Below are 20427 nucleotides of genomic sequence, written 5' to 3' on the forward strand. Positions count from 1 at the left end.
GAGGCTAAGAGTTGCCTTCTGTCTGTCCAGTCGTTTTTATATCATTTGCTAAACATTTTGAATTGGACTGAGAATCATCGCATTTACTTTCAGCTCAGTATGTGCACAGCCCCCAGTGAACATTTGGAAAAGATAATTCCGAGGCACCAGAGTGGTGATTACTTGCAAACCCCATCCTGAGCCCGCGCAGTGTGTTAACTCCTCTTGCTGCTTTAAGCACACCCCAGGTACTCTGTATATTCTCCTTCTGGGATTGTGATCGTTCTTGTAAGTGCAATTGATTTTTCTGAGACTTCACAGAACTTAAAACTGAGCAGTCCCAACTTCTGAGCAGCCCTCATTGTTTATTCATCGCACTCCGCTTTACTGTGTCCTGCAGGCATTTATTGATAAATACTGTTTTAAATTGGAAACCCTGCCTAGAACTGCCTCTTTCACGCAGAGCAATGAAAAACTCTAGTTTATAGTGACGACCCAGAGGAACGATAAGCAGTGCTCAGCGCCTCCTCGAGTGGGAACGGTGTCATTGGTGGGAATAGCAGAGACTTAGTGTCTTTGGGCCGACTTTTGGAAGGTAACCTGTTTTTTGTTAGAGCACTTAATATGGCTGGGTGCAGGGACAATCTCCAGATACAAGCTGTACATGAGGTGCAGGTGTCTGGATGAGAAACCTCCTTTTAGACTGATACCTGGACATGTTCAGATTTATCTCTTTCAATAAGATCTGCCTTTGTATCTGCCTGAAAACCACTGCGCTGTCTTTCTGCTCAGGCAGTTGCTAGCCAGATGGCCAGCAAAGTACCTTCAGACCAGGGTCTAGGAGAGGGCCTAAAAGCTCCCAGCATACTGAAACACTAAATCTTGGCAGCATAATAGGCCTGGCTTTTTTTTTTTTTTTAATGTAGCATACTGGCCAAGAGAAGAAACAGATTCTTGGACTGGAAAGGCTGCCTGTCTGCTTATCTCATAATTTGGATTGAATTTAAGGCATTGAAATTCACATACATCTCTGATGCGCTTTGCAAGATTGGGCTCAGGAAGGGTGAGCAATATTTTGGTGCTGTAATTTGGTCTAAAGGAGTGCAGCATCTTTGTGTCGGACAAGAGGTTTTGCAAGTGACCCGCAGTTGAAGCAGAAAGACTGAAGACTGGAAGGTCTGACTCTCAAAAGGTCATTTTACCTGCCTGAGGTGAATCGGGCAAATCCCGAATGCTGGATGGTATTTCCGAGATGATTTACCTGCCTGGTGTTTTAGCAACCATTTTACGCCACTGCTCACTGGGAAGAGCCCTGAATATGTTCAACAGCAGTTGGCGATTTCTGCCAGCTTCGCTGGCAGTGGTATAGTTAACTGTGCTCCATTACTATGCTGCTTTGCCAGTGTACAACTCCAGATTGGCTCTTTGAGTTTACGTGATCAAACCCTCAATGGCAAAAAAGTCTCTTGCACACTTTGTCCCGTATATTGTTATATACCCTTGCATATTAGTGTATTTATATGCAGAGCAGCAGCAGAGGCCCTGAAAACCTTTGATGTGGATTTGTGTAAGCATTAAATATAAAGGAATTAATTATCTGTACTGGGGCTCCCCTCCTACTCCCTCACACCATGCTGCACAAAATACACCAAATGCCTTTATATGGAATGTAGCTGCTGCTTCCTGTAAATGTTTATAAGATGTTATTAAAAACATATGTCCTCCCTTCCCACAGACCTTGTTTAGAAAGCTTGCTGCAAGCATGTTGTTTTAGCTTTGCTTGCAAGAAGCAGCATCTGTTGTACTAAAAATGGTAGTTTTGTACAAATGCTTTTGTTGCTCCCTTTTGTAAAGCCTGATAGAATTGGGAGCCGCGTTTGCATTGGCTCGCTCTCTTGACAGAGAGCTAGCAGCAGTTGTTTGTGCCAGCCTCTTGAGATTTTCCTTATTGAGACTCAACTGCAACCCTTCAAGTGATTAGCCAATTCTTTTTAACCCTTGTTGCTTAACTTTGGTGCCCAGAAAAATGGGATCTATGGTCGTGTGTAGGCAATATAAAGAAATTGCCACGCAGAGCTAGCGGATACATGTTGAAAATGTACCTGCAGGAGCCTGACCTTGCTGGTCTCTGCCACTCTGAGGGCTTGCCTGCAGAGATGAAACCATACTAGACTAGGTACGTGCTTGCTGCTTCCGTGCATGCTTAGCCTCCTTTGTATCAGTGGGAGCTCGTAGCTCTGAGGAAAGGCAAGCAGTCAGGGTCACTGTCTGCTGCAGAGAGGACGTCTAACTCCTACCTGTTTCTTCTTCCTCATAATACACAACTGGCTTCTGTAGGTAGGAGTGCGGTATATTACTATACTGCTTATCATTATATTTTCTTCTACCTTTCTTTGCTTGTTCTTCTGTTATCTGAAGATATTTTTCTCTTCTTCCACTTGATGCCCCTAAGATGCTTTTTGGATTTCAAAGGAAGTGTCTTTCAAGCTGTCTTCTAAGCTTTTCTATGGTGCCTTTTAATAAACTGAAGAGGTAGCTGTTGAATGATGGCAGAGCTGCTGTTTTCCTTGTATTTTGTGCTGTGTGCTGACTCCACAGCAACAGGATTGATTTTTTTTTTTGGTTGCGCTTTTTCCTGCTGCTTGCCCACCAGCTCCCATTATAATGCAGTTTCCTTTTTTTTTTGTCAGCAGCGTAAGCTTCACTTGATGTCCTGTAGCTGGCCATCATAATAAGGAAAAGTGAAGTGAAGCATGGCGGGTGAAGGAGAATAGCTTGCAAGGAACCAGGGAAACATAAGCAACCACTGTCCCTCTTCTTATGTCCTCAGAATACACAGCAGTCAGTAGTTTAGGGGCCATATAATGCTACGGCACTATACCTGGCTTAGGTAAACTGAATCAGAACTATATTTTCAGTAGTGAGAACGTGAAATTCACAGAGATCATTCTGTCCATGGAGGTGATTGTCCCTGTCTTAAGGAGGTAATGAAAACCTGCCCCGAAGCCTATTCTGTTAGTTGGGTCCTTTTAACAGAGATAAATAAAGCCTATAAATAAGGAATGCCAGATGGGGAGGGGCTCAAATGTCACTTAGAAGACAGTCAAGCACTTTTGATGAACAATTTTTATGGGAATGGGAGGCAAATAGCCAAGTAAAAGGAATGGAGAAGCAGAGTTAGGTGAGAGGTTTATTGGAACAGGAACCAGAAAAAAAGAGCAGCAGTCTGAGAAAGTATGCTTGAATTTAAGCAGTGACCGGAGACAGAAACCTGGAGTTCATCCACCACTGGGAGTCAAGGAAATTGCTGCGGCAGCCTGGTTTGCTTTACAGACTTGAGGAGATACTGTCTCTTCAGCAAGTACTTGAAATCGTGAGTTCAAACCTCACAAGAGGAGGAGATCACAAGGGCTCGAGATGGGAGGAGGGATGTTCCCTTGCTTGGAGAGAACAGGATGATACACTGGAGCCCTGCAACTGATTGGAATTGGAGCTGTAGTTTTATTAGGGTCCAAAAGAAGCATCCTGCCTCTGACCAAAACCACCCTTTTCAAAGTCATTCCTTCTTTGTTGGTCTCCTCTACCGACCTCTGTGAAAGGCTTCTTGTACTCTTAAATCTGCATTCCAGCTAAAAGACCTGCCTTCAGCACAGCCTTACATGCCCTTGCTTTTTTTTTTTTTCTGGGATTCTGCCAGTGAAACTCCCTAATCTTCTACAGGCAGATGGCCAGCAGCCAAGTTCAAACTGTGTTTTACTCCGAGTCCATAAACACGTAGCTCTATTAAGTGTGTGCAGAAGCAAAAATTTACGTAGGGTTCTTCAGGGTTTTATGCTTTATTCTGTGGGTAATGTATGATCCAGTGGAATTCGGGAGTGGCATCTACAAGGTGTGTGTGTGTGCTCAGCCTATCTTCTCATGGACGTTTGGTCTCACAGTTGAGTCCACAAGTCATCTCCCTCAGCAGCCTCTATGGAGTTGAGCGGTGTCTAGTAAGAGAAGGTAAAAAGTCTTGTGCTGTTCTCTGGAAATACTTGAATGTCCTTGTTTGGGCTCAGACTAGATTTTGAGGAGGCGTTTAGGCACTTGAAGATGGAAAGGGCACAGATAGGTGTTAATCCCACAGACTAAGCACCTTTGGAAAATCTCTAGCAATGAAGGGAGCTGGGTAGACAGAAGACCATCCATCAGCAGTCACACTGGCGACCAGGAGCTGTCAGTGAGCAAGGTATGTCTGCTGGAGAATAGGATGAAACAGGCGAGCAGTGTGGTGAGAGACAGGGTGAAATGCTAGGAAAACAGGAAGGGAGAAATGAGCAAGTAACTTGCGAAACACTAGAGAAGGAGAAGAGCACTACAGAAGGTGGCCTGGGCAGAGTGAGATTATATAATAAATGGAGGACCTCATACAAAGCATAGCAATAAAAAGTCAGCTCCCATTTCTGTCAGAAATGACTGTTGGAGGGAAATAAATGCAGAGAGAAGGGTTACACCAGCTGCAAAAAGTACTTGGCTTCTAGAAAGGGCAAAATGCTTTATTGTATCAGAATCAGGTAAGATTGCACTCAGGGCTTTTCCACATAAACGTAATGCCAGAGGGTTAATTTGCCAGGGGGCTGATACTCAGGCAGTCGAGGACCACCTTACTGCAGGTGACAGGAGTGGTGGTAGCCTCCTCACAGGATGACCAAGTAACATCGGATATGCGCAGCAGAAGGAAATGTTTGAGATCACAAAGTGCATCTTTGCCTCGGAAGTACAGCCCTCGAGCAGTGTTACTGTGAGCTTTTAATCTCCTTGCACCCACTGGGGCAACAGGCAGCGCCGCCTCCCAGGGGCGCCCCCCACATGGCGTGAGTTCCTCTTTGTCTCCTGTTCCATCTTTGCACAGGAGGACTGCAGAGGCAAAGGCAGAACTCGCTTATCACTGTGCACGGATGCAGATATCACGGGGTTATCAGCAAAGTTAGTGCTTAATGCCCTTGGCACTTAACTTTCATGTATCTAATGGGTTGAATTTGGAATTAAAGAGCAGAGGTATGCCTTTAATACAACTTTTGAAAAGTCGAGCCTGTATTTAGTTTTGAGATACTGGTTTAAAATCCGTGTGTTGAAATTGTTTTTCTCTGCTATTCTTCCATTATCAAAAAATGCCTGTAGAACCTACAGTAGCCGGGGAAAAAAATCTTATGGAATAATCTAAGTATTGCAAGAGGTAGCTATTGAGATGAAAGCCTATAAATTTGGAACTTTCTTCCTTTTCCTGCCATAACTATGGCCCTTTTATTCATTGTCCCTTTGGGTTTTAATTAATGAAGAGCAGGAGGCAACTGGTTTACCTGGGTAGTGCGGTGGTGAAATCATAAAATATCAGCTATGGGCAGCTAATGTAATAAAGTGAAGTTCCCCAATGACTTTGAAAGTACTCAATGAAACGAAATTGCTTGCAAATCCTTTATGAGACTTTGAAAAATTAATGTTACAGAAATTGTGAGTAAAAATGACCTTTTTTTGTTGTTGTTTTGTTTTTTCAAACCTGCAGATATTGATGATGTCAGGAAGCACAAGCCGGGTTACCTTGAGGCTACGATCGAGTGGTTCCGGTTATATAAAGTTCCTGATGGTAAACCAGAAAATCGGTTTGCTTTTAATGGAGAATTTAAAGGCAAGGTGAAGATAATTCAAAATTAAAGACGCATCTTTCTCTCCTATGGCCTCTTTGATACATTGTAGAGTTCTTGGATTTGGAAAGGAGGAGAACCTTGAACAAAAAGAATTTTTAAATGAAGCATCTTTTAATACAATGTGTTAGGATATGAATAAATAATGTGTACTATCTTTCACTTTATCGGGGAAAATACATACGGTATTAAAGTCAGTAAAAAAAAAAAAACACAAACATGCAGTCCCAGTCCTGACAAGACTTCCATGTGCATCTGTAGCTTTGTAGTGCTTGTCACAGCATTTTCATTCTCCCTGTCAGAGGAGTGAGCAGAGAGTCTTTTCAGATACTTTTTTTGAGTCTTGATTGATAAATTTTCTGGATATTTTTCAAGGCTGTGCAATTCAAGATAGACAACAGGCTGCAGATCTTTTCATATTTGGTATTTGTTCAAGGTATAGTTTTTCCCAGTAATTCTGTTTAAGACCATTTTGAGCTGTTTTTGGCTTGAAGGCTAAAAAATATTTTTACCTTTTTTAGAAAAAATGAATGGCTTTTTAAACATGCTACAGGAAAAATGGCCAGTGTTTGAAAGTGGGCCTGGGGATAGACCTTGCCGAGGAAAATGTCAGGATTTTTCCAGAGGAAATTGTGTGTGATCTGTGTCAAAATGCTTTGCAAATCATGTATTGTACACTGTAGGCTTTTTTTTTTTTTTGGCGAAGAATCACAGGTTCCTAATGAATGATGTTCATGTGTCAGCTAGTTCAGCTTGCAGCGTGCTATCAAAGTTGTAAAATGCCTTCTAACCAGCACAGACAATTTTGCATGTTTTGTCTGGTTCAAGAGATGCCCCAACTCCCCTCTGCACTAAAGCTGTCTTTTAAATCAATCAAATACAAAGCTCTAAGGATGGATAACCTGATCTCTTCCTTGTTCTCCCAGGAACTACTCTTTCAAATTTTCCTGCTCTGTAATTCTGCTGTAGTGACAGTTTTAACAGGGTATATCCCATTCAGGCTCGAGGCACTAAATGCCCTGACATAGCTGGTTGGGAGCACTTGAATAATTCTCAAGCGTTTCTGGAGACCCAGGATGTGGTGAGGCGGCTGTGGCTGTGCTCCAGCAGCTCTGGTGAAGTTCACAATGTTCCAGGGGCGCTTTGCCAAGTCACTCCTTGTTAGGAAATGTGAGTGTTCTGCTGGCAGCTTTTTGCAAGCCAGTCCAGATATCATCATCTGGACATTGAGGGCTCTTTTTTATTTTTATTTTTTAAAGCTTTTTTGTCGTTGTCCCCCCATTACTTTTGTTTTTCAGCAAACAAAAGCTATTAAGCAGCTGACATGTTATGTTGTTGCAAATGCTCAAGTATATGATTGGGCAATTAATGAAGTAAATGCAGATTTTGCCACTAGAGGGGAAACCTTAACTCTGACCCTGATGTGCACATGTAACAGAAGAGCACAGCTCACACACTTTGTCCCATTTCAGACGTGGTACAGTTTTCTACAGCTGTAGGTGTCTGTTTAGCATCTAGTGCTGGCTTCATTTTTTCATGCAGGCTTCCTGTTTTCTGGCTGCACACTGAGGAAAAGTCCTGAATGTGTTGCCAGTGTATTTGACAGATAGTGAAGTTCGTTTCTTTTCATAAAAAAAATGGTGTTAGATTTTCCAGAAATTTAATGAGGCCTCGAAGGAGGCCCCTTAAAGTAACACATGAAACAGTGTGTCTTAATAAACTAGGTCTGTTTAATAACCTTTTAAATCATATTTTTTTCTCCTCGATGTAAACTAGGATTTTGCTGTCGAAATTATTAAATGCACTCATGAATACTGGAAAGCTTTGCTTCATAAAAAAACTGATGGAGGTACTATTAAATGGTAAGTATCCAGACACATCTTTCCTCTTTGTATTGTGCTAGACTGTTGGTATTCAACACGTGGCAGCTGTGCATGAACTGCTTAGGTTTTACTTTGAGGTAACAGGAATACTCACGTGTTTAATTGATAATTAATTAATAATTGAGTGTAGTTGACTAATTACACCTTGTATGATGATTGTATACTGGTAAGCAGTTCAGAAAATACATTGGTTGTATAAAAGTAACACAGATCACTTAAACTTCATAGTAATGGCCCCAGAATGTTTGGTGCCATTTGGGGAGTATCTCAGAATCCCATGCAAACCTTGTCACTGTTATTTAGTAGTTTTCAGGAATGCCACATCGCTGCTCATTACCAGCTTTTGGCCTCATCTAAATGGAAGTGGGCTTCGTGAAGCTCTCTGGAGGGGCTTGCATCAGCATTTCTGGCACCAGAGGCCCTGAAGAGTGGGCAGGTGTCTGCGTGGTGCTTTCCAAGGGATGTGGATTGCCATTGACTAAACCAGAGGGCAAAGGCTATGGGGAAGGCTGCGTTCAGACAGTCACTTTCCTCTTCTACTGTGCTGGAAAAATGTGACTTGCAAGCGTTTGAACACCTTAACAGTTGCAGAGGTTGGTAGTTCTGCTGTAGCACTGCAAGAATACTCCAGGATAGTACTCAAACTTGGCTCCTGATTGTTTCAGGGGTACTTTGAGCTTTATGTTGATGCAATCTAAAAATAATTAAAAACTGAGTCTTGCTTTGAGAAACTGAACTTCATGCCATTTATTGTGTAGAACCCTAAAAGCTCATGACCAAACTCACTTTTGATGTGAAAGGATACATATCCATAGTCTGTAGGGAAACTTACCTGCAAAGTATTTAGTCCTGGAGTTCCCTCTGTGTGTTTTTTTGTTTGTTTGTTTATTTTTCTTGCTAAATGCTCCAGGCAGGTTACTGTAACACAAGGGTGGCTTGCTGTAGAATGTAGCCATCCTTTAAAGCACGAGAGACAAGGGGATATTCATGCCATCCCTGCTAGCCATCTAGGTGGTGTTCAACTCCTACAAATGTTAATCTCGCTGTTGACTTTTTGAGGGGATTTAGTTTATTAACTGTGGTCCTCTGAACTGTACCCAGGTGAGCTGCCAGAAGTAAATGTGAGTACTGCTTACATTAGCATAGAATTTATAGCCTTAAAAACACCCCAAACCCAAAGAAACAAAGAACAGCACTGGGAACACTCATTCCCTTCCAGCATTACTTGTTACTTTGTGTTTTTTACTTCTTTTTTCATGACAGAGATACATATATCTGAGCTCTGTATGTGAAGGTGTTTTCTTTCCATAGGTACTAATTGTGTGCTGCTGCTTTCCACTGATGGATAAAATGTTTTTTAATTTTATTTTTCAGCATGAATGTTCTGGTGAGTGGCAGCCCGTTTTGTTGCAGTGAGGAGGATGCCCGATCAATTGTGCAGTCGGTAAGGATAATATCTACTTTTTTTTCCACCCTTTTTCAAAAGTGATAAAAAGGAAAGAAGACTCAGAGCTCCATGACTGAAATGCTCTTTAATTATGTAAGAATTTAAGCTATAAAGTAAAAGGAAAAGCACAAAGGTTGTGAGGAAAGTGTAAGCATTATAATATAAACCTTCTATTGCAGTGGTCCAATTGTATTTTCTGGCAGGTTCATTACCGTTCTGGTGTGGTTTTTTTTTTCTCTGCAGCACTGTTTCTTCTGATCCTGAATAGCAAGATGGACTGCTATTTGTATCTAGCCTGCTGTCTTCTCTGTCTCCCCTGTTGCCATGAGTTACCACCCAGTGTTAGAACTCATTGACTAGCTGACTGTAGTCCCTAATCACTAAAGGGATCCTTTGTTTGTCTACTTGCATAATTAAATGCATTGCTGTAAAAGGGGGGGGGGGGTGCTTTTTTTGAATGCGTCTTAAAGAATGCCTGTCATATTTTGCAAATTAACATAAAATTAAAACATGCAGGTTTTCTGTTCAGGCGAGAAAAATGTCCTGCAGATCTGATGCTTTCATGTGCAAATGCTAGTGGAGAAGAATTTCTTCCGCTTTAAAATTTGCTGTTTTGGATGATGGAATTTAAACAAAGTTACCAGAAATTACATGGAGAAAAGTACCCCCAAGTACTACTTTTCTTTTTTTTTTTCTTTTCTTTTTTAACATATATTGTGATTCTGTCTGTGCTCATGACCCTGTCAGCATAGCAAGTATTTTGCACATGTGCGTATCTGCCTGGGTAGCTAATTGATGAGGGCTGTACACAGTTGGTATTCTGCCTTGGTAATCACACTGATAGTGGAAGTTCAGGTGTTAAAGGAGATGGCATCTTTCTGTGCAGGTAACATTCCAACAAAAAACTTCTAATAAGAATGTTGTCTTGAGTGGTATTCTGCCACAAATAAGACTCAGCTGCAGAAAAGTCAGTTTGAGTCATAAAGAAGTGTCAAACCTAACTTCTGCTCAACTGACTTGCTTTCAGCATTTCTTTAAAAGTACATTCATGCACTTGTACTTGTAAATGTGTTTGGACCCATGTTGAATAATGGGACTGTAAGCTTTCAATGAAAGAAAAATTGATTTTGGAATTCAAACGTGTTTTTAGACATGTCTGTCACAGCTGTAAGCAAATACTTGCCTCTTATACCAAAATTTACAACGTTTCATGCGTGTTTGAAATGCAACTGAAATTTCAAGTGCAAATGTACTTTTAGTTTGGATGGTAACAAACTTTCAGAGGAATATTTTTGTTTGATTTCTGTGCTGTTTGTACTTCTGAAGCATGTAGGTAAATAATTATCTGTCCAAATTAGCAGTATCCTTTATTTTGTCTCTTAATTAAAAATAAATCTTTTTCTTTGTTGGGGGGATGAGGATAGTAAAACCAGTTTATAAAATAAGTACTCTATATCAAACTTTAATGTCTTATTTATTTTGAACGCTCGGCTTTTTATCAAATGTTATCACTTCCTGGCTTTTTGTGCCTCAACATTGTTTTTCTTTAACTGATACTGGTTTTTGAAGTCATCACATACTCCTTTCCATCATTCCGTTTCAGTTTCTTCTAAGTATGTTTTTTCTTTTTAGGCTACTGTCTCTTGGTACTTTTCAGACAGGGAAAAAAGATGCAATGCTGGTTTAAATACTGGTGTTACTACATGCAGCTTCCAATCTCTGGTAACTAAGAAAAGTAAAATGCTCTTGAAACATGAATGGTGGACAGTCAAGCTCTAAATACAAGCGGGGAAGTTGACTTGCATATTTTAAGCAGATACCCTTTTGTCTGGTACACTACTCTGCCCACTTTGGTTGTCAGGCACTCATGTCTTTCAAACACAAGTGAAAGTACGTGAGCGTTGGCTGCAGAATTTTAATGGCTGTGGTAATTTTAAATGAAAGCTGCCTGTGTCTGTTTTTTTTTTTGTTGGTTGTGGGTTTTTTGCTTGTTGTTGTTTGTTTTGTTTTCAAGCTAAAAGCAGATACATTTTCCTTCTAATTTATGTCCATTTATTAACTTCTGGATGAAAGCAGAGGTAGAGATTTTGTATGCAATTCCAGTGAGAAAGATATTTTGCCTACTGCAAAATTTCTGAGTTACTTGTGCAGCGAGGGCAGGTTCCCTACACTTCTGTTTCCTGGGTCAGACTATCATTACGACATTTTTGTGTGGGTGGTAATTGCCCCAAATCAGGTATATTGAATTTTAAAACAACAAAAAAAGCAGAAAGTATTGTAAACCACTTTTTATGGTGAGCAAGAGAACTCTAACTCAGAACCAAATAGAAAACAAATCCATACCAAGTGCTTACCGTGGTAAGGATTAGTGCTCTATTCAGAATTTCAGATATTTTTGATTGGGCAGTTTCCAAGGTGTAGCCCTGTTCAAACCAATAGGGTTTATTTTGCTGTTATTTGACCTTTCATTATTTTTACAGGTGTGGGACTAGAATGGTTTGGCTTTGGGGAATTTCCACTCCACCGACTTAGTTTCCAGACAGGGGGCATGTGTGCTGTCATCTGTATTGGTGGCAAACTAGGAATAATTCTCCGGCTGCTGAAGTTGCTGTCTAGTCAATCCCAGAGAGATCAGAAGATGATCCCTGCATGTGGGAACACATTCAGAACGTTTGAGCCAGCCAAAACTGTACCAGCCCCCTGTAACTACAAACCCATTGAGTCGTAACACTTTAGGTGATGAAAATTTCTGGTGTTCCGTTGCATCTGAAAATTGTTTCATCTTTCTCAGCTTCGCTGTTAGTACGTGTTGAAAACTAAACCCAGGAGGAACAGAGCTTTGTAGCTGCATGTGTTAGTGCTAAGATGTACTGTTTATTTCAGGCTTTTAAGTGTTGCCATCTGTAAAACTGACCAGGACAGCCAAACCTTTGTTTAACATTAATCCTGAGAACTGCTTGCTCACTTGCTCTGTGAAGAAGCCGCTGAGGACTCTTTAAATTGGAAAATCTCCAAGACAATCTATATATAGTTAGTAGTGCAGTGTTTCTCAGACTTATCACATAATTCTTCCCTTATAATACTGGAAAGAAAATGAACTAGGAAAGCTTTGCTGGATGAGGTCTCTCTTGATAAAATGCAGAAAAATGTCTTGCAAGGGAAAATATTTGGCTTTTCTTGGTAATTTAAAAAATCTCTAGCAGAATTTGAACATGTGTGTTTAGAATAATTCAGATCTAAGCAGGAAAGTCTGTTAACTGCCTTTCTCCCTACATTTTTTTTTTTGTCCTTTGAGGGCTTTTCCATTTGGGATTTAGTAGAAGCAGAATTTTCTGTTCAGCGCCAAGTTGTGAAACAGATGACTGGGGGGGGGGGGGTCCTTAAGCAGTGTCCCAGATGGAAGCGTTCTGTCATGAAGAGGTTCCTGGTACAATCGGGTGAAGCTTTGAGCTGTTCTTGGTGGGAAGGTGCTGAGTCCTTATCTTAAACTTTCTGAGCAGTTATCTCAGAAGTGGCAAGCTCCTGCTTGCACACAGTGACCGCTGGTTCTCCTGAGATAAAGCTTTGGTTTTTGCTGGGAAGAGGTGGGGTGGTCTGGTGGTATGGCCTGGAAGTCCTGGGTTACATTTGTCATACGGACACATCCTGTCAGACCAGGCGCTATAACCCGTCTGTGCACATAATTGCCCTGGGTAAAGGCAGAAAAAGAATGCTGTAGGTTCCCTTTTCTCCTCGGAGGATTTGACGTGCTGCTCAGCAGAGTGGGCCCTCCGCCTGCTTGGAGGCAGCCAGGCCTGCGAGACAACTTCACCTTAGCGCAGCGCAGTTTGAGTGCGAAACTGTGCACAGCTCGTGGGTCCTCCAAAATCCTGCAAAAGTGCTTCCGTACGCTTTCTCGTGCTCTTAGTCAAGGCAGGAATTTCTGCTTTTCAGTGGAGAAGGTGTGTTGGCTCTGCAGCTTTGTTCTCCTGAAGCTTCACACACACTGCTTTGGCTCTCTTTGTTGCGTGGCTCGCCCAAGTGACTAGTCCAGGGCTTATGTGCTTGGGTAAGCCGAATTTGGGTGGGCTTCTGCCATGGAAAAGGCCAACGTCCTCCTGGTTTTTCATTTCACTTGTGTGGGTGAGCGTTGTGGTATTCCTGGTGCCCAGATGCTCTCTTTCTTCTCCATCAGTTAGTCAGTTGGAGAATTTGCCTGTTTGTGAGGAGCTGAGGGATGGACAGTGGAGGATGGTTACTGTAAGAGTAGCTACAGCCTTGTTGTGTGGAACATGCTTCCAGCTGGTGTTAAAACTGGCTTTAATCTCGTCCTATAGGTAGTATGACAGGACATGCTTTGTAATACTGTTACTGAGTAGTGGTGTGTCCAGCTTTAAAATGGACCTGGAGTGAGAGTGACAGACTTCTGTTTTAAAACAGTTTCTTGCTCTCCACAGAACTGACTCTTCCTCTGTTAAAATGTAGCTGTAAAAGAGTATAACTATTGATTTAAAACGTTTGCATGCATGTAGTGTAAATTCTGTGTGTGTATTCTCTTATGTGTACCTTATAATGAAACATAGAGTAACATAATTGGAAAGGCATTTTCTTTACTCTTTAGTATGTAAGCAGAAAATCCTATTATCCTCAAAGACAATGCAGTAGGAGTATCCCCTTTATGTTAGGTAAGGTATTAATCTGTCGCTCATTATTATTCTGTCTGATTTGCCAGTTATGAGCAACAAATAAATTTGTACAGTAGCTATTAAAAAAAAAAGTTTGTAAGGTAGAAAGTTCTCCTGTGAGGGCAACAGAAAGATCTGTTTTTATCGGTACCTCTTAGCTTCAGCAGTAAAATACCTTTGGGTTTGGGTGCTACCAGTGAAACAAAACACTGATAAAGTTTTTTGTTTGTTTGTTTGTTTTGTAGGCACCAGTGCCTGTGAACGGAGATCCTGTTTCACCAGAAGGTATATTCTTTTTTCCCCAAATGCCGTATGATTCCTCTAATCATTTGCTATAGAAATTAACATAGAAACCGTACTGTTGAAAAGGGTGTTTTTATGCACATAAGCATTATGATAGTGGTTTGTCACTGTGATGCCTGTCCTCTGTTAAATATTACATGGACAGAAATTCCTGGGTTGTTTGTGGGAGGAGGTTGATTTTAAGGATAAGTGAAAGTGTAGTTCACATAAAAAAGATGAGAAGACTAAATATTTTTTTCATCACTTTGATCGTGGAAGGTAGATGCGTGTCATTTATTCTCTCTAAAGGAGAAAGGTTGCTTTGTCTTACTTTTGTCACTCTTTACACTAGCCAGCTAATCAGGTAAACAGCCCCTTTTCCTACAGGTGTCATAACCACAGCTCTCAAGTGTGATTTTTAAAGACAAAATTCTTTTTACTTTTATGACCGGTTTTCATTTTAATAGAACATGTGTTTTTACTCAAGAAATAAGAATGCATCCTAGAATTTCATTTTTGTTAACTACTTTAAAAAAAAAAAAGAAAGAAAAGAGATTTCTCCACTGGCAGGAACTATAGAGAAGACATATGCGCTTTTTGAGATGGAAGGAGTTATGGAAACACTAAGAGAAACTTAGTTGTGAGTCGAGTTCCAAATTGTTTGCAAAGTAACATCTGTGTAGTCCATGTCATGGGAAAGCAAGTTGCATTCCATTTGCCCTTATATGGCTTGTCAATAAATAGCATTTATTTACTGAAGTATTGCATCTCAGACCTTTGACAAACAACTGAACAAACCTTTGATTTTTTTCCAGGGATGGTTCAGTCAGCGTTGAAGCTTGTTGCAAAGTTGTTTCAGCAGACTCTTAAAGTTACTGTGAGGACATGCTTTCCATGGGCTTTCCATAGGCTTTCCATAGGCTGGGGAGAGAGCTCGCCCAGAAGTATTGTTAGGAGGGGAGATGGTTGAAAGGGCAGCATGTTGCTTGTTGAAGAGTGTGTGACTGGCTAGTCGTACAGAATTAATGTCATCTCGATGTGTATTTTTCGTTTTAGTTGATTCCTGGTACTTTTTCCCCAAGTGATCATTGAAGCGTTCTGAAGCCGCATCTCCAAATCTTAAGCCATCCCGTTTTTGAAGACAGGCAAATGCACTAATTGTTGGTTGAAACAACTTTTCAAATTGTGTAAACCTTTTCTCATGTAAATAAACATTGACATTATAAATTAATGTTTCCTTTCTATGTCTGTCTTTGTGTAGGGTGGAGCAAGGGGAAGAGGAGGGTTTGCTTGCATGTTTGTTTCTGAATCTCAGACCTCCAGGATTGCTCTGATCCATTCACGGAGTAGAGTATCGAAGGAGATGGGAGATAAGGTGTCTTCAACCTTGCTCTCCAGGTTTTGGAATAATCCAGTCATCAGGTGCATAAAAGACTGTGTTAAATGGTATCTCAGGGCTTGTCTGGCCACCCTGACTGTAATCCTTTTCAAGTAGACAATAATCTTTATGTAATAGGCTTAGCGGTTTACCGTGTTCTTTAATATGCAGCTGTGCACGATTTCCTGAGTTGTATTCGTTTTTGTGACCAGTTGTTTCTGCTTGCTTCACACAGTTATGGACAAAGCATATTTGCTTTGAAAAAAAAAAAAAACACAAAACAAATACAACTGCGCTCCAAAGAGTAATTCAACTAGGAAGGGGTAACGCTATAACAATTGAAGTAAGGATGCACATGTGCTCTGTGTACTACATCCTGTTTTGATAAGTTGTGTGTTTCATCACACAGGAAGGACTTTCCTTATGGAAAGCTTCCATTTTTAGAATTGTGTATGCCTGAAGGCTTTTGATAATTCCTCATTCAGTGGGACAAGATTAATAAATTGTATAGAACCAAGCTTTGTGTTTTCATGTTAAAAATATCTGCCATGTTTTTTACTGCAGGGTTAAATCTGACCAGTGTGTATCCACGGTGTTCTTTAAAAAAACAACAACAAAACAACCACAAAAACAAAAAGCCAACTGTTAAGTAGAAAGAAAGGAAATGATAATATAGACAGACAGCTTTATCCAGCTTGTTACTGAGACCAAAGGTGAGCATTGTCTGACTTGAACAATGACTGAAACAAAACGTTAATGTTGCTGACATGATGAAACTGCAAGATAGAGAACTGAAAAAAATAGTCTGTGGCTTACCATAGAGGGCTAACTTTTTTATTTACAAAGAATAAGTTACTAGTAAGGATACCTTCACCTTTGGGAATATCCCTTTGATTTTTAGGAGATAATTTTCTTGGTTTAGAGAACGTGCTGTAGAATGTTGTCCAGTATGTAAACGCCATTCACTTGGAAAAATCTCAGAATCTCAGTTTGTGCCTCAGCATTGTGCATAGGTGGATTTCTCCCATCTGCATAAAGTTTGGCACTGTTTTATACACATGGTTTAGGTAAAAGCTGTGGTATCAAGAAATGCAGCGTAAACCTCATATACTTAGAACTGTTCCTTTTTTACAGTTACATTTACAGTACTATTTGCTGTACTTTAGAATTTAGAATTCTAAGATACCGTGCTACATTATACCTACAGATACAGTGTCCTTTTTCCTTTTTCCTTTTTTATTTTTTTTTAATAAAGTAAACATTTCCCTGTCCTTGGGTTCATGTGCAGCCTCTCAATGTGAAATGAATCTGGTTACAGGTAAGCTCTTCTCAGAATACAGAGCAGCTGCTGTATTTTTCTGTATGGTGGTACATCTAGAAGGCTTGTTCTGTGAAGTGCTTAGGGACAGCTGGGCAATGAAAGGCACTGTGTAAAATCAAATTACTTTCCCTATACATTGGTCTCTGCTGTGCTACTTTTTGATTTTTGAGATGTAGAATGAAAAGCTGTATGTGTGAAAAATGGGTATTGATTACAAACACACCCATGCTGAACTATCAAAAGTAGATCAGAAGTTACTTCATTTTTTACTTCAAATAATCTTAGTAGTGTTTTTAATTTATAATTGTATTGATGGCATGTGGTTAGGAATTAAGCAGAAATAAGTGTCCAGATCAGATTAGACTTTGTGCAAGAAAATAGCAATACAGAGTACTTGGGAAAGTTAATTGAAATGTTCAGTACTACAATAAATTGGAAAATGTCAAAATATTTCTTTCACGGAGAGTATATAAACAGATGACCATCTTGTCTTCACACTGCTTTCAACATCTGCTTATGTACATTTTCTAAAGATTTTTCCCTAGTGGAATAAAAGTTGTACACTTACGTGTAACCTCGCTGCTAAAATGTACTGAATGTTACTGACTTGGGTTTCAGAAATGAAGCGTAATTAAATAGCAGAGAAAATGTCTGCTAATAAGAGGATTTGGGGCTGGGACAGAGAAACTCAAGTATATTTTTCAGATCTCTTTAGGAAAAAAGTCTGTGCAATAACTCTTGTTCTGGCTTTTTTAACAGGCTGGGTCTTCTGTTTGTTCATATTTATATTCCTATATTTTGTATTTAAAACTAGTTTCATTGTAGTGGGAAGCTTAGCATAGCAGTGTCCACTTCTCACTAGTTTTACGAAAAGAACTTGTTCATATCTGATACTAGCGTCTCCTGGAAAGATGCCTTGAAGAGAAGCTTTTTCCCATAAATACAACCTAACTGGATTTTCTGTGCTGAATGTGTAATACACATGTATATAACTCTTTCAAGGATAACTTTGCATCTCAATTTCCTCTTCTTTCAGATTTGGAGAGAAATAAGAGGTCACTTTTTTTTTTCTCTTTTTTCTCACTGCCGTGAAGGTTCTTCTTACATAGGTAAATCATTAGCTGCGGCTCAAAGTGTATCTTTTACTGACATGGAGCCCCACACTTCAGTACCCCAGTCAAGAGTAGGGCTTGAGTTTTACCGATGTGGAAGTAGTGGACATTACTCTTTAAAGTGGGAAATCAATAGGACTGTGAAAACAGTATGCTGTTGTCACTGCTTATGTTATTTTCATGCTGTTAGGAACAACAGCCAGCTTCTGAAAATCCACAAAAGAACAGAAAGTAATTCCGAAGTGCATTTAGGAGACCTGTTCATAGAGGCTGTGTGAGGGCAGTGCCTTACCGTAACTTGTCTGTGGTTGCTGTTTGTATTAACGCTTGAGAGTTAGGCATGAAGCTTTCCTAAACTGATCAAAGCACTATTTCATGCTTCCCTTTCATTTTGCTGAGAATGAATCTTTTTTTAACGGGTTGTATTTCCAATTTTAGTTGAGTTCCAAGGCAAAACCAATATTGAGTCAGTAGAAGCAAGATTTTTTTTTCTGCCTTTGCCGAAAAGTTTAAGGTGATTTCTTACCAGATTTGACAACTTGGGTCCTACCCCCTGAGGATAAGACTTCAGGGATTTAGAGAACAAAGAGGTGAAAAATTAGCTGGAGGAGAACAGAAGTGAAAGCCGGACCTAGAAGGCTCAGGCAAATGCAAGTAGTGACTAAATCACTAAAGATGAGTAACTGAAATGAAATGCTCTAAAACAATTATGCCTAAATACTGCAGCAGTACGTAACAACGCTGATTTCATGTGACTGGAGGGGTCAGTAGGATGTATATGCCAAGGAAGAAGGACGTTTACCTCCAGCATAGAAGTTGGAATTACTTCCCTGAAGTGCCCGGAAGTAGGAATTTAATCTTCGGTTCCCTGGGTGGGGAGAAACAATAGAAGGCAACAATTGCAATTATTGTTGAATTGACTTTCTTTTGGGTCACGCAGAGATGACCTGGACGCTTAGTACAGGTTGACTGACTAATCCACACACAGTCTTCAATTCCTCACAGCTGACTTTTCTGTGCAGCAGGGTGCTGGGTGTATGCAGTGCTCTTCCTGAATCTGCAGGTGGCATCTAGAGGGTAGACCATAAAAAGCCACCTTCACTGCAGTGGATTGCCACTTCATGATTACCTGTTTTCTTTTTTGGCTCAGTAATTCATAGGTAATTCTTGTGGCAAAAGCTTTTAGGTGTTCTAGAGCTGGAGGCTGAACTGAGATGGTGCTGCATGTTTTCACTCATTCTTGATACAATACGTTATAACTGGATCAATCTTAGCAGTGATCCATTGTGCCAAGTCAGAAGGAAGATTTTTGGTAATTTTGTCTATTTCATGGGTCAAAAGGGGAGTTCTTTTTGTAAGGGGAAATTGTAGAAGCCGAAAAGGATTGTGCTACTTTGTGCATGAAGAATACGCCTTGTGTGCCAGAATACAGCCTGAATAAAGCCTGTTAGCTTTTTCCCCCAGAACATCCTCATAAGACTTGTAGATTCTTTACAGATGTCACCATGTTTAATAGTAACTTTTTTGTATATTGTCTTTGGAAAAATATGTACTTGCGCACTACCCAACTATTGCAGCACATACACAAATTTGCATGTTCAGTTGCATTCCTTCTAGTCGTTTGCTTCTGTATTTTTATTATGTTTGCCTGGAAATAATTCTTTTTTTCTGTCCAGAGATGAAAATGTGTTCACACCTGAGAATCTTAGGTTAGCGTGCAGTGTTCAGTGCTCATAGATTACTGGGTGGTCTCTCCAGCTTCTATTTCAGGGTGAAGAGAGTAAGTACAGTCATTGAAATGGCTGCATTTTGTAACTTACCAGCTTTATGCTCATTTTTGGTGCATATATTAGAACCAGGGATGCTGGAATGTTATGAAACTGCTTTGTCTGCTCTGTGTATCCGACTGCTACCTGCTGCTGCTATCTGCAGGTTGTTTTTTTTTTTTGTGTGTGTGTTCTTTTCAAAGCATTTTCTATTTCAAATTTTAAATATGCTGGAGAGTAAACATCTATCTGTTGTCAAAAGCCTGGGTTGGAGTACTGCTTTTCTTCAGTGTCTCTTGTGGGCTTGCACACAAGTTCTGCTTTTCTTTAGTGTATCTTGTGGGCTGGGGCAGACCGCATAATCTTTATGCTATCCATGAAACAGAAAAGTTTCTGGTCTTGTTTTTTACCAAACACAGACCTGACATGTCTCCAGTATTGAGAAGAATTCTTACCAATGTCTAGGAAACTGTAGGGCACATTCAGCTTTGTTTACTGCAGAAAGATTAGGTAAGCTGACATGCTTTCTGAAGGACCTGACTGAAGATGTGTTTTTTGCTAGTCAGGCTGATCTGCCCGAGGGCTGTCTGATGGTGTAATTATCTTAAGAGCGAAGGGAGCATCAATGGTGGTGAAAGTTCGAGGTGTAAATTGGCATCTTGGTCCTGCAAATTCTGTGGGAGACGAGATGCAGTTCTTAAGCTGGTCTTTAAGTCCCCTAATGGCCTGTGCGCAGTGTGTCTGGAGTGCAGAAAAACCAATTTGGAAGTGTAACGCATGACCACCTGGGAGTTCTGGGCGTTTTAACTCTAAATCATAGGAGGCCTGGGAGCAAAGCTGGTTTAGGAGTCAAAGTGAAAATATCCTGCTACTGCTCGCTGTTTCTAAGTCCTGCTGTGTGGTGAGGAGTCACG

The 20427-nt window shown here is 40.4% G+C and overlaps 1 protein-coding gene across 1 annotated transcript in view; it reads left to right on the top strand.

The window, feature by feature from the left end:
* Positions 1–15167, top strand: part of PPA2 (inorganic pyrophosphatase 2) — a 35804-nt gene extending 20637 nt beyond the window's left edge. Inside the window, exons 8-12 of the mRNA XM_083835585.1 lie at positions 5522–5649; positions 7437–7522; positions 8918–8987; positions 13900–13939; positions 14993–15167. Of these exons, the coding sequence (XP_083691711.1) occupies positions 5522–5649; positions 7437–7522; positions 8918–8987; positions 13900–13939; positions 14993–15021 (353 nt within the window). The 3' untranslated portion in view covers positions 15022–15167. The remainder of the gene's footprint in view (positions 1–5521; positions 5650–7436; positions 7523–8917; positions 8988–13899; positions 13940–14992) is intronic.
* Positions 15168–20427: the final 5260 nt, after the last annotated feature.

Source organism: Anser anser, assembly GCF_964211835.1.
Source record: "Anser anser genome assembly, chromosome: 4".
NCBI classification, from domain to species: domain Eukaryota; kingdom Metazoa; phylum Chordata; class Aves; order Anseriformes; family Anatidae; genus Anser; species Anser anser.